The sequence below is a fragment of the Chelonus insularis genome, unplaced genomic scaffold (genome assembly GCF_013357705.1).
Source record: "Chelonus insularis isolate UGA/USDA-ARS -01 unplaced genomic scaffold, ASM1335770v1 contig_141_pilon, whole genome shotgun sequence".
Taxonomy (NCBI): domain Eukaryota; kingdom Metazoa; phylum Arthropoda; class Insecta; order Hymenoptera; family Braconidae; genus Chelonus; species Chelonus insularis.
In genome coordinates this window covers 119,860-133,827 of record NW_023276382.1, presented here as the reverse complement: position 1 = coordinate 133,827, position 13,968 = coordinate 119,860, and the positions used below count along the sequence as shown (strand labels likewise).

The 13,968-nt window shown below is 30.4% G+C and overlaps 1 protein-coding gene across 2 annotated transcripts in view; it reads left to right on the top strand.

Annotated features, from left to right (window-relative positions):
- The window catches only part of LOC118074973 (uncharacterized), a 78,298-nt gene that overhangs the window by 31,264 nt on the left and 33,066 nt on the right, over window positions 1–13,968 (top strand). For both annotated transcript variants that reach the window (XM_035096542.1, XM_035096543.1), the window contains exon 4: window positions 1,140–1,279. In XM_035096542.1, the coding sequence (XP_034952433.1) occupies window positions 1,140–1,279 (140 nt within the window). The remainder of the gene's footprint in view (window positions 1–1,139; window positions 1,280–13,968) is intronic.

The window sequence follows — 13,968 nt, the reverse complement described above, 5'->3', positions numbered from 1 at the left end:
CCAGTCACTCTCCTTGCGCTCTACAAAAGCTTTATACACTCTATTATTGAATATGGTGCATTTATTTATTTTCCTAAACGGAGATCTGAGAGAGATAAATTGGAAAAAATTCAGTTTACTGCTATAAGAGCTGCGTTAGGCTACAGACGAAGTACTCCTACCAACATCATCTTGTCTGAATCCAAGCTCATGTCCATCACAGAGTGTCTTGCGATCAAGATGGCTTTGCAAATTGCTTCAGAAAACCTGTCTTCAGGCTCTCTAATTCTCTGTCAAAACTAACCCATTCATACTAGACATTAGGCCACTAGGTCTGATGTTATTCACATTAACAAACTTCCATTTACTGACTTCACTGGGACCTTCAAAGTCTGCGGAAAGCTCGCGACTAGTCTCATCCTAAGAAGGCAGGGAGAGTCTAAAGGAAAAATATTCTTCAATCATCAGTACGAAACCATCTCTACTAAGCCCTGGTTTGCCAAAAATAAAAACTTCAAACGGGATTTCATTGTCACCATTAAATGATGTCGAGCTAATCATTACCACCTAGCATTACCACCTCCCTTCACAGAGTGGGTATGGTGAACAGCCCACTGTGCAAGTGTAAACAATCTAATTAAGACCTCAACCACGTGATCTGGCAGTGTGCTCTCTACTCCACTCAACGTGCCTCCTTGGTTCGCAAACTGAAACTGATTCACCACCAGCTATCTCTATGTGTAGAAATGTTTCTGGATGAACCGGATGTTCGAGCTTGTTAATTAATCCATACATTTTTTGAAGAATGTGGTCTAACTATATAAAGAATGTTCTCTCTATTCTGACTCTTCTAACCATTGTTTCTATTATATATCATTGAGTGTACCTATTATTTAATAGCTGTATTAAACCTCATAAGAGGTTTCCCTGGCTTCAATAAAAAAAAAATAAGTATTATCTTTCTCTAGGACAGAAAACTTTACTATTTAACTTGAAAACTTGGTCAGTAAAAGGCTTTTTTGCAGACTCTATTTTTCCCATCCTCGCCTTTTGGTTGAGAAGTATTTTTATACAGTCTTCAAAAACCCTTTTACAGCTCCCGATACATAATGAACTATTGTATGAATTAGTTTTGGTAAAACAACCTATTATTGTTGTAGAACAAGGCCAAAGTACGAGTAAGAAGAAAACAACATTTTCGCGACTATTAAGAGGACTTAAAACTCATAAAAAAGAAAAACAAGGTCAATCACATGGATCGCCAAGGCATGGACGAACAAGAATGGGAGTGCCACAGAGGGTAAGTTAGATCAAATTTTAACACTTAGCTTAATTAAATATTTGAATTATATTTGGAAAAAATCAAAATGTTTTTATTAGTTTTCATTTTACTATTAATTGAATCTGTCACGCTTTATTCATGGAATATTCTTAGGTAAAACAATTTAGTTTTATGTATCTAAAAGTTATGCATTTTTCACTAATTAAATCATCGAATTTCATGGCTTTATACTAAATGCTATATTTAGTATTAATATTTCGTTTATGTTTTATATGACATCAAAAAGTAATTATGACGATACAATGAAAAAGAATTAACTTTATTGGCTCTTTTTTTACATAAAAAAATTTTCTAATTGCAAAAAATGGTGATTGCTTGCATAATATTTTGGTCTTTTGTACGAGTGTTGAATACATTTCAGGTGGACCTCTCATTTTTAAAATTGAAAAAAGTAAGCAATTGTTCAATTTTGGAAATAAAATGTCTGTTCAGCACACACATACATTATGGTACTAATATTACTATAAAAATATCTCGTTTTTTGTATGCTGTATCATAGAGAAGAAGATAGAGTTACGAATAACTTTTTATTTTTATTAAATTATATTAAACTTATTTAAATTACCACCGATCATCAATTCTCGAATTTTTTAGTGAAAAAATGACGGTGTATCTCACATCGTTATACCAAAATACTTGCAAAAACCCCATCTTTACGGTTCAACAATCAACATACTAGTGCAAGCGGAACTCTTTCAACGTTAAAAACATGAAATTTTTTAATTTCTTATTAGAATTATAGTAATCAATAGAATCTATGTAGTTTGCCAAAATCCAATACTTTTTCCCAAAAATTGGAAAAGGATTCTGCATCAGGTTTGGGGAAAGTTAGTCATATTATAGCTCTGGACAGGAAAATCATATCACCGATCATTTAGTGCTGATCAGTTTCACCAAATCATAATATACTTGACTTAGCTCGATGTAAATCAAGACTTACTACATTGCAAATTCGGGAAAATTCAAGTGTTTAGTAATAAAACGCTTGAAGTAATAAATAATTAAATACTTGAGTGTTTACAATGTTGAACACCATAAACAAAATATAGCAATTTGGTAAACGGCAAGAAACATTTAAAATTCGTGTACAAAATTACTATAGCTCATTTATGACATTTAACATCGTAATCACTTTGAATGTTTAGTTTCTAAACACTTGAATTTAAAGTCTACATGCGCTTAGTGCCGTATCATATTTTAATACTTTATTTTATTTTTCCATGATAACATACGACTTTCGTCTTATCTATTTTTTTGAGTAAAAATTTAAGATTGCAAGTAGCTAACGTTTTCTATAAAAAACTTATAATTCTTGTCAAGTTATTGTATAATTGGTTTTATTTCAAACACTTTACTATGTGCATTACATTCTTCTTAAAACCATTCAAGTAATATTAAATTTTGATGATCTTGATGAACATTTTCAAAGCTATGTAATCCACATTTCTTTAGTGTTTATAATATTTGGTATATATATATTATAGATTCAAACGGCAAATATTACATCTTGACTCTATTAAACGAATCAGTATATAGTCACTGATTATCAGCGACAATCTCATCACCGAGTTAATTAGTAGTCGGTTTGGCATTGACAACTAGTGAATAGTAACTGATTCACTGTTATTTTCAATGATTCAGATTAAAAGAATAGCTAATGAAATTTTAATACATTCATTAAATCAAAAACATTGTTTCAATTACCAATAGTTTAGAGTACCACTAGATAAAAACATTTATAAGAATATCAGTGTTCTCCAGTGGTCTTGGTTGCTTAATTATGTGTCGAATGCAATTGGTCCCACGTCGATATCATTATTTGTTCTCGAGATAATCGAGGCAAAAAATAATTCCGAACGCACATACGAACGTACGATTTGAAATTATGATAGTTTTTTAATATAAATAAACCACTTCAAGCTGATTTCGCATGCATCTTTTCTGAATTAACGTTTAAAACTTGATATTGTTTTTGAACGCTTAATAAAAGATCCTAACTATGCAAACTGTTTGCATTTTATATTCTTAGTAATATTGGAAAATAATAAATAATATATTTATTCAGATTTCGATGAATAAGAATATAAAAATTTACTATTTTTAGTGTGAATAGAAAAAAACTAATCATAAGAAGTAAGTATTCAACAACAAGTGTGATAATAAATATGAATACGCGAGTTATCACTATAACAATTGCAGCAGAGAAAAAAACAACGGCATACATTTTTCGAGTAATTTTCATTAACGTTGGTTACTAAAATATCATAGAAGGGAAGTAACAACAGAGACACAAAATGTAAAAAAAAATGTGTGGTCAGACAAAATTCAAGCAAGTGTTATTTTTTCGCCGTGAATACCTACTAAATCGTACGATCGAAAGAAAATGCGTTTACCACTTTATTAATTTTTTTCTATCAATCTTTCTTTACTTACTTTTTTATTTTATGCTTTCGGAATATGTCTGCATATTAAATAATCGATGGCACTCATCTCTCCGGAAAAAACGTTTTGTTTTTTTACGATCATCTGTTATACCATACGTCAAATAGCATTACGATAAAAAACAGTTACTTCAGCACGATGAGATGGAAGATTCAATCAAATTGACCAGGAGATAAATATTCGTGGTAAATGTATAATAATAATAATAATAATAATCAATTGAAGTCAACTAATCAAATTAATGAAAATAGATAATAATTGAGAGAAAGCTCCGAAATACGTGAGTACAAAATGGACAAACACAATCGACAGCTCGTAGATATTACTTTTATATTTTATATGTATATGTATTGCAAGGAAACACACTAGCAATTACTACATGTATATATTTGTGCCATTGCTATCAAACTTTCAGTAATTAATTTTCATAATCAATAAATTAACATAAATTCCATGAATTAATATTTCGTTGACAACTAGTATATTTAAAATGTCAATGATTATAAACATGAATAATATATGGATATTATTATAATTGATACAAAAAGTTAACCTATTTATCATTGTTAGCTATATTATTAATTGTATAAATATTCATGTCAAATAGATGCTTTGAAAAGGTCGCCAGTGCAGTTCAGTTAGTTGACCTTACATTGTTCTACTTTAAATTATATATTTTATATCTTATTAGAAAAAATTTAAATCACTGAAAAAAAAGGAAATTCTCAAGAGGTAAAGGTAAGAATGTTTAAATTTCAATTTAAGTTTATTCTAAGAATAAAAAAATTGGTGAAGGTTTAGAAACAAATAAAGTTGAATATTTTTTTAACTTTTTTTAACAACTATGAATCAATATCATTATTATATATTGGCATAAGATTTCAATCCAATGCAGGCGTAATTTTACATTCAAATCTTGTTCACAACCTTATTAACTTTTCATTAGGAAGTAATTGTAATGGGGTCGATTTTTGAAATTCGTAATTTTATCATGTCTTCACATTTTGAGACATTTCAAAGCATATTAAAAGATTTAAATATGCATGGATGTATGTATGTACGTATGTTGGATTTTTTTTCGTTTTTGATCTCTCGAGAATCACTGAAGATATCGACTTCAGACAAATTTCGTTTGAAAGGTAATACAATGAAGAAGACCTGGAAGAAGTTTAAACAAATTCGGTTTAGCCTTTTTTTTATAACAAAAAGAGTGCAAAATAAGTTGAGTAAAGAAGACATTTGTAATAGATTCTACTTATTAGATGATTAACATGACTGGTGACTGAAGCCAATATAATGTGGTTGTTAATAACGTCATATGACTCTGAACAATCATGTATTGTTTATAAAAAATTCAAATTATCATAAACAATTGAAAATGGTTTTAGTCTATTGAATTATAATGACTATGATGATATTCGATAAATATCAACGAATATTATTATAAATAACTTGATGTGATTATACAATTGTATATTGTTTATAACAATAGTAATTTTTTAGAAACAAAAAAACTAAAAGATGACAAAATTATAAATTTCAATTTATGGGAAGTTCGTCGTCAGGGCACAAACTAAGCCCAGACTCATTTTAAATTTCTTTTTTTGATAATGTACTCTTGAAAAACTTTGAGTCAGTGTAGTTAAATGAATATTTAAAAAAGTATATATATTGTAAAATATTTGTATGTCGCCATCTAATGACTATTAGACGAACGACAGTTTGTTAGTTAACGACGATTGCTTGACGATTAGATTGTTTACAGCAACGAGGGGAGAGTTTGTTTATCTCCAGTTTTTGACTGAGACTTGAGTTGACCGAACGGATTTTTTCTTTCTTATCAATTGCTGTTAATCTTTAATAAACTTTTTCCTTTATTTATTAATTTTCCAAAGTTGTTATTTGTTCTTATTTTACAATATATATATTGATCATTTATTTTAATTGTACACCTGGCTTTACCAGGTGTTTTACAATACTTCCTCCTTATCCTTACGATCGGGATCCTACGCGCACTCCCGCTAAATCCCCCCTCCCCCTCTACAGGCTCACCACTTCCTACCTACCCAATAAACTATTACCCACATAGTCTATCGGGTTGCGTCTGCAGCCGACTTACGCCCTAACCATTGTATCGCATTTGCACAAGGACACAGAGAAACTGCAGAAAAACAGACAAGTACTATAAAAGTTGGAAGAAGTCTGACGGAGCCTTTACAAATAGGCAGTAACACTCTCACAAGCATACCACGAAGCCTGAACTATTATTCACTTTATGTAAAGCGCCTCTGACAGAGTTTAATAACTCTTATCACCAATACTTGAGCATTTCAGGTATTGTGTGTTAGTGACTCGGTCAGTCAATTCTGATTCCAGCTTTGACTGGTATTTGTCAAGAGTAATTAAACTTACATTTACCTATTGTTTGGCTGTGTTGAAAGGAACAAGAGGACATCTATAATTTTTTAATTTGAGTCTTTGAGAACTAAGTTATAGATAAGATATTTGTTGATTCTTACAATTAAAAATCAAATGATAGACCCAGTGTTATTGAATTTTGGTATAAAAATATTGTAAGTATTCTTATAAAATGAAAATAATTTTGACGTCAACTTAGCGAAAAGCTTGCAAACATCTTGAAGATCTATTTCAGTCGAATTATAATCGCACAAAACAAGTATTTTTAAAATGCTATTTGCATCGTATCAAATTCACCTATATCTCTGTTTATTTTTGTTTTCAACTTTATTAATTAGTAAGTTTATAGAGCTTCATACTAATGAAGCTTTTCTCAATGACTTGAAACATTGTAATTTTACTCCTTTTTGAAAATATACAGAGTACTCTCGAATGTGTAAGAGTGCCTATTACTTTTATGTTCCTATCAACCTATTTAAAGGTAAGATTAGTTACGGTAATATTTCTTTTATTAACTTCCCAGTGGGAAGTTATTGTAATTGGTCCGATTTTGCAAATTGAAGATTTTAAAATATCTCCCCGTTTCAAGGTATGTTCGTATGCGTGTATACATGTATGTATGTTTAGATTCAATTTTCGTCTCGATTATTTCGAGAACAAAAAATAATAACGATGTGGTACCAACTGCATTGGACGTATAATTACGCAACTTAGACCTGATTAGGTTTTGAGGAAAATCGTTCGAGCCATTTTTTATGTAAAATCAAAAAACTGGAAAAAATAGTAAACTAGCTAATCTTATCACTATTTACGCTGGGAAGTTAGTTGTATGGACCTCTTTCGGATCGCACCCAGACCAATTTTTTGTTCTTTCGAAATGTTCTGAGTGACAGTGCATAGATTGATGTAAAAATAACAATAATGATTATCACTTCGGTGCTTAAAATATTATTTTAACTAATGTGATTCATTTTCATTTAAAATTCTAGTCTCTTTTAAAGTAATTAAAATATTAAATCGAGATAAACTTTTAACTGATTCTTTTCCAAATATATTCCAAAATGATCTATTGAATGAAAGTGTAAAATTATTGTAAATGTAAAGTATAAATATTTTGACCTTTTAAATGTAGTAGTAGCATGAATTTGTTTTAATGATATTATGAAGTTGCAATTCACCAAACCAAACCACTTTTTTTTATTTTTCATTTAAATTTACCAGAGGCTTTGAGTAAATGTAATTTTCTGATACTCAAAGTTCAATGTCTTATGTTCTAACTTTGTAGTTCTTTTTTTTACTCAGAAAGTAAGAAGTAGACTTTAATGTTAAATAAAAATGAAAATCAAATTACTGAGTGGATTTTAGGTTAAAAGTGGGATTAGACATAAATGTGCAAGAGAAGAGCTTTTGCTGATAGTAGATGGACGGTGGTCAGCTTGAAAGAAAATTGAATTATGCTTTTCCAAGTCAGGAAAATTACCTCAGTGAATTGGTGGTTATTCTGATGCAGGAATAATATCAGCATGATAGTATGAAAAGCATATCTATTCGCTACCGACTGCTGTGAAGCTATCAAAATCATCATTCCTGTTAATTCAACTGCAGCCACCAGTCTATTTAATATAAACAACCTTTGATGATAGCAGTTTTCTGAATCACCTCTTGTTGATCATGAGTGTGTACTCTTAACCACAAAATAAAGGTCACAGAAAATGCATCAGTAGAGATAGTGAAATTTCAGTGAACTTGGTTACATGCTTTATATCGCAAACGTCAGCAAATGTTGGTGGAGTGAGCTTTTATCCCTGTCCTCCATGCTCTATCATTCTGCACCACATCCAAATTTCGTGGTAAAGACCACTCACCCTGACCATATTCTAACTGTTTAAAATGAAACGAATCCCCCGTTGTGGAGATTGCGGATGTCAATATGTTCTTGGTATATATTTTTTTGGATGTTCTTCCTTTTGCTTTTATTTTCTTATCATCTTCAACAAATAATATCAGCAATAAGAGGTTTTTTGAAATTCGCCTTCTATTTCAGCTTCTTTGATGAGTTTCATTTAAAACTGCTTTATGCTCATATTCATTTTATAATATGTAGAAAATCGTGCAACTTATGTGGCAGTTAAACCCTTACAGATACAATACTAATTCAAAATGTTTACAGAGTAATAAAAGCATGGCGTACATACAGTATATATGTATTTCATGACAATGTTCATAAACACACAATAGATTTTAACGTGTTTGCAAGTGTGTAAAGAATGACCATAAGGTTTTACAGTTTATATGTAACAATTTACCACTACAAATGTCCCAAATGTGCTATTTCAACACATTTTCGATTTATTGTTTAGATATCATCAACCAGTTTTTTTATAATCACATTGCCTTCAATATTTTTTTTTTTTTAAACCTCATAGCTAATGTTCTTCAGAGACATGAGAATTATAGTTTTTAAAAATTGATCGTAACACAATATTAAAAGAAACCAACTTAATATTTGAACCATTCTTTTTGATAATACAAAGTTAAAGTCTTCTAAATGAAACGATTCATTTTTTTACATTTATATATGTTAGAAAGAGAGTGAAGCATTATGAAAAATAGTTCAAATGTCGAAAAAGTTTCTTCGACTTGTTTATGTATAAAAATGAACGCATTTAATTCAGATTGAAAGTATATAACACCGATAGAAATTTCTGTTATCGCTATTCTGCATGCTTCAATGAAACCGACAAACGCACTAATACACTCTAGATCTTATTATATACCCTATACTCATATGGCTAGAGTGTGTACTTACCGTTTAATGCGGCTTTAGCCTTATATTTAGATTTAAGTGTGCTAGGTATTTATTCATGAGAAAATCACCGGTCCGGTTTAACCACGAACTACCTGCAGTGCATTCAAATGCAACTCTTGTACCTTTCGTCATCCCGACCCTTCTAAGTCCAGACTTATACCACCGTCGTTGGTATCACCACGAACGCCTAAGTGATTCCACATTGCTGCACTAATGACTGTTTCATATTCATTGCGTGTTTTCCCTCGGTCTCCTTCTCACTCCACTATTTCTTCCCCTGAAATCACCCCTTTGTCACAAGACGTTAATTTACTCTCATGTTTCCTTATTCTATGACATTTCCGCTTTTCAATTCATTGATATTCTACTTTGCATCATGACTCTTTTTTGATTCTTCCACGTGAGTATTTGTCAATCATTTCAATGTGTTTTTCGAGCATTATTCAAGATGAAAAGTTGAAGCATGTAAAATAAGCAAGGACCAGACATTGTGAGCGCCTACAACTCCTCGATTATTCGACGCGCGTCTGTCTGTGCAGGAAAGAAAAAAGAAAAGGGCATCATCCCCTAGATGTTAGCATTAGTAGTAGGGGATACAGGTGCGATCGATGTCGCGCATATGCAACCCTCGTTTATTCCTCGCCCTCTAAGCCTCAATGTCACGGCTCTTACAGTTACCTTGTCTGAGCACCCAGGAACCCAACGACCTTTTCATACTCTCTGGCCTTTCTAATTAACAAAATGCGTGAACCTGACGCCGTTGATCGGAGCGTCGAGAGCTGTCGGAGTTTCTACGATGTCAGCCTTTGACGACAGAAGCTGTTACATCCCTTGTTTTTCGATCTTCTCTACATCTCTTCCACCAGCATATACCCTAAAGCGTCGATATTTTTTTTTATTCATTTTTTGATACAATAAAATTAGAATATTTATGACTTTTTAACGGGTAACCAAGACACGCCGGCTGCCTGGAACAACATGCCTGAGGTTGCAACGCACGACTTGTCATTTTGTGACATGAAAGACGATCAAAAACTTTTCTTCTACATTTATGCTTATTATTCTGTGTTGACTTTATTCATTTATTCAATATTACTCATTTCAGTCAATATTAATATCACGTACTTTTTTCTAAATAACGATTTTTTCAAATTCTATTTCTTATACTGATAATTCATATTGTTCTTACAAAGGAGGCAGAAAAATGATAGAAAATGCATACTAGTAAACATTTATTTTATGTCGTACATTGGCGAAATTGGTTGAAAGAATGTTCTATTCATAATGATTTTTACACTAGGAACAATGGATAACGGATAACTCTTCCAAACTTAAAAGTCACTATAAATTATATTTGCATAAATCGGAATTTTTGCCTCATAAGCTATCAGAAATATCTCGGAAAATGTCTGGAAAGAATTTCGAAACACTACGATAAATAATATGAATACAATTTTTGAGTGAATTCAGTTGCCTATCGGCAATTTTGTTTCGATTATTCAATGCAGTATTTATTCATTATATAGTTATTGTTTACTAGAGTAATCCAGAATTTAAAATTTCTAATTATTTATTGCTCATTATTCCATTTTTCAGGATTGGAATTATACATTATTTAATCAATCAAAATTTCTCAATGTGAAGTTCTTTTTTCACTAATCTTTGGTCTACCCAAGGCGAAGATATGAAACTTATTTACACCTGCTAAATCGAACCTTATTTAATACTGAATGTACCGAATGAACTTGAGTTGTATCAGAAAGAACCTTGTATCATACTGAATGCACTACTAAATAATTTAATTGTTATACTGCAATTGTACCGATCAACCTTCTTCAGATTTTCAATATATTCAGTATTAAACTAGGCTTATCCTGACCAAAATATTGATCCTTCTATCATACTGAACATCTTACTAGAAATAAATTAGTTAATTTTATATTTGCAAGAAGCAACGAGCATTACCATCTATTAATTATTGTTGAGTACAAAAAATATTATAAAATAAAAGAATAAATGTTATTATTAATAATATTTTATTATCAACAACAATATTCAATAGCAGTTTTCAATATAGCTTTGTACGTAAAATGAAAAGACTGTTTTCATCATATTTAATTATTTTAAACATAGTTGATTATTTTATAAAAAATATACGAAGGTTTATAACAACATCTAATTGGTCTTAGTAAAATCCAGTATTTTATGATACTGTGAAACTCGTTTAACATAAATAATTTGAGACACTCGAATATAGATTATTATTAACATGTTATATTGCAATTAATCGCATCATATTAGCATCAAAAACTTTTTAAGAAATTTATTATTAATTGATGCCAAAAATTAATGAAAAATAATTATTATCAGCATTTAATGCTTAAACTACTGTATATTTTTATAGTTTTCACCAATATTTTATCGCTGAACACCGGATTTAACATTTAGCGGTAGAAGGAAAATTTTTATCGATAATCCTTAATTATTTTAACAATAATTAGTAGTATTATTCAGTCAAAATGGTTAAAAACAATGATATATAATTCTTATACTTTCTAAAATGAATTTGTGATTATTCACGATTCTTTAGTGATTTTCACTAATTTGTTTTTAGAGAGTACAATTTTACTATTTATAGCAGTAAACAATTATTATTAGCAATATTGCAATTTAATTTAATGGTTAAAAATATTTTTTTTCAATATTTATGTATCGTATCTAAATTCAGATAATTTAGTTGCGCTCTCTAAAACAAAACAGAAAAAATAATAAAACTGACCGAAAAAATCAGTGAATATTTATTGACTTTACAGTTAAAATAAAATAACCATTCGAAAAAGTTGTATTATATTCACTATTATTATTGTTTATTATTATCATTTGTTTCGTATTTAGAGAGCAGTTAATCGATATTAATGAAAAAAAATTAATGGTTATTCACTGAGTTGAATATTTATTAAGAACTATAATTATTTATTGTCGGCCTTTTTTCAATTGTTGGATTAATTATCCAACATTTGATTAACATAGAGTACGAAAAAACATTTTAATCCAACTTCATATGGGGATACGAAAGCCTGCACTCAACATCTTTGAAGTCGAACAACATTTTATCGTGAGAAGTACTTGGATGGGTGGTGACCGCTTTGAAACTCAAAAAACAAAAAAATAATATGATGTCGCAGTGAATGTGTATTTTTTGTGATCATATTGTGATCGACTTGAATAACCTGAAAATAATTTTTTTATCATACCCTGTGCGGAAAGTTCACTTTTCCATTAGAGAGAGGGTTGAACTTTCCACACAGGTATGACGAAGAATCATATTCAGCGCTGGAGAGAACAACTAGACCATTCTTTTCCACGTGTTTGTCACATGGTTTAAGCTAGTCTTCTTTTCCTCCAGAGGTGTGGAATGTACTATTATTTTTAATATGGATAGATTTTGAACAATCGGATTTCTGAAATATATTTTTAAACCTAATATGAAACTTTCACTACCAAATCGGAAAATATGTAGGTGTGTCAAAATCAATTCAGAATAGTTTGTAAGATAAAATTTAATTTTAAAATAAAACCACAGTCATAGTGTGTTACCTACTAACTGTTAAGTTTTTCAGTTTGATTTTAAGTTCATTATTTCGCCTCGGGTTTCTAATATGTTTGAAGGTTAACTGACAGAGGTCGCTGTGTTCTAGCAGAATAAACAAATGGAACATGTTACTTTTAAAATGAGATAGTCAATTTCTGTTTTAAATAAAATAATTTATGACAAAAGAATTTGGCTGATTTTTCTTAAATAGAGTATTTTTTTGAATTAAAAAAAAAATACTAAGAGTGTAAGAGTAATTAAAATTTCACAGATTGAAATAATAAATCAGAATTAATTTAAAGAGAGATTAGAAGAATAAATGCTTCATACACATACAAAGAAAGAGGAAAGAGAATAATATATTTTTATAAGTTTAACCAGCTAACTGGCCACCTGGGGCGGCTTTTCTACTTGGCAGGATCGCTTTATTGCCGCTCCTTACTTACTCAGAGGTGGTGTGCCGCCTACTGGTCGATTTATCCCAGCATTGTTACGTGCCAGCGCTCTCGCCTGGCAATAGATACTGCTGAATACGCGCTCGTGACAAACGCAATTAAGCACCACACCCCTTACCTTCCCTCTTTTGAGAGAAACCTTCGCTTATCTTGCAAGATCTCGCTTCTCCCTTGACTCAAGTTAACCCAAGTGAATACAACTTATATTCTTCTATTCTAGCACGAAACAAGATATCGCATGATGCGCTAGAGCAACTGGCCGTTCTGCACGATTCTATCCGCTTTAGTTAACGGTAGATTTCTGTTTTATTCTATTTTTTCCGAATACAGTATTGATTTGAGAAATCAATGTTCTACGAAAATCATCATTGAAGTGACTCAGTCAATTAAGACGCTTTTTATTTATATACTCATGATGATGATTATTATAAACTGTATTTTTATCCCACGAAAATAATATTGCAAATTTCGTGTATTCGAGTGACCTGAATTTCCAAATGCAGCTGATACATTTTTACTACTTTTAATTTTTTTGCTAGCGATAATTCATTTCTACGACTCCTAACGTTTATCTTCGCTCCATGAACGTATCACCATCATTTATTTGACTTTCGTTTTTTTAATGAAATATATTTGCACAGTGGTATTGTAATTTGAAATTATTGTGTGAATTATGAAAGAAATTTCTTTGATATAATATAATTACGAATGTAATAAACATTTTAAAAAAATATATATACTGAATAAGAGAAATCTCTATTAAAATTAGATTTAATGAGAAGATTAATCATAGAAAGAAAAAACAAGACATCGTTGTGATGTTTATTTGTCTCTCCATAATCTATTGATATTTTACGAATTTTCTTTAATAACATGCAATAATTACTGAGAAAAATTTAAATAGTTGTATTTACCATCAACCATTTTCAAA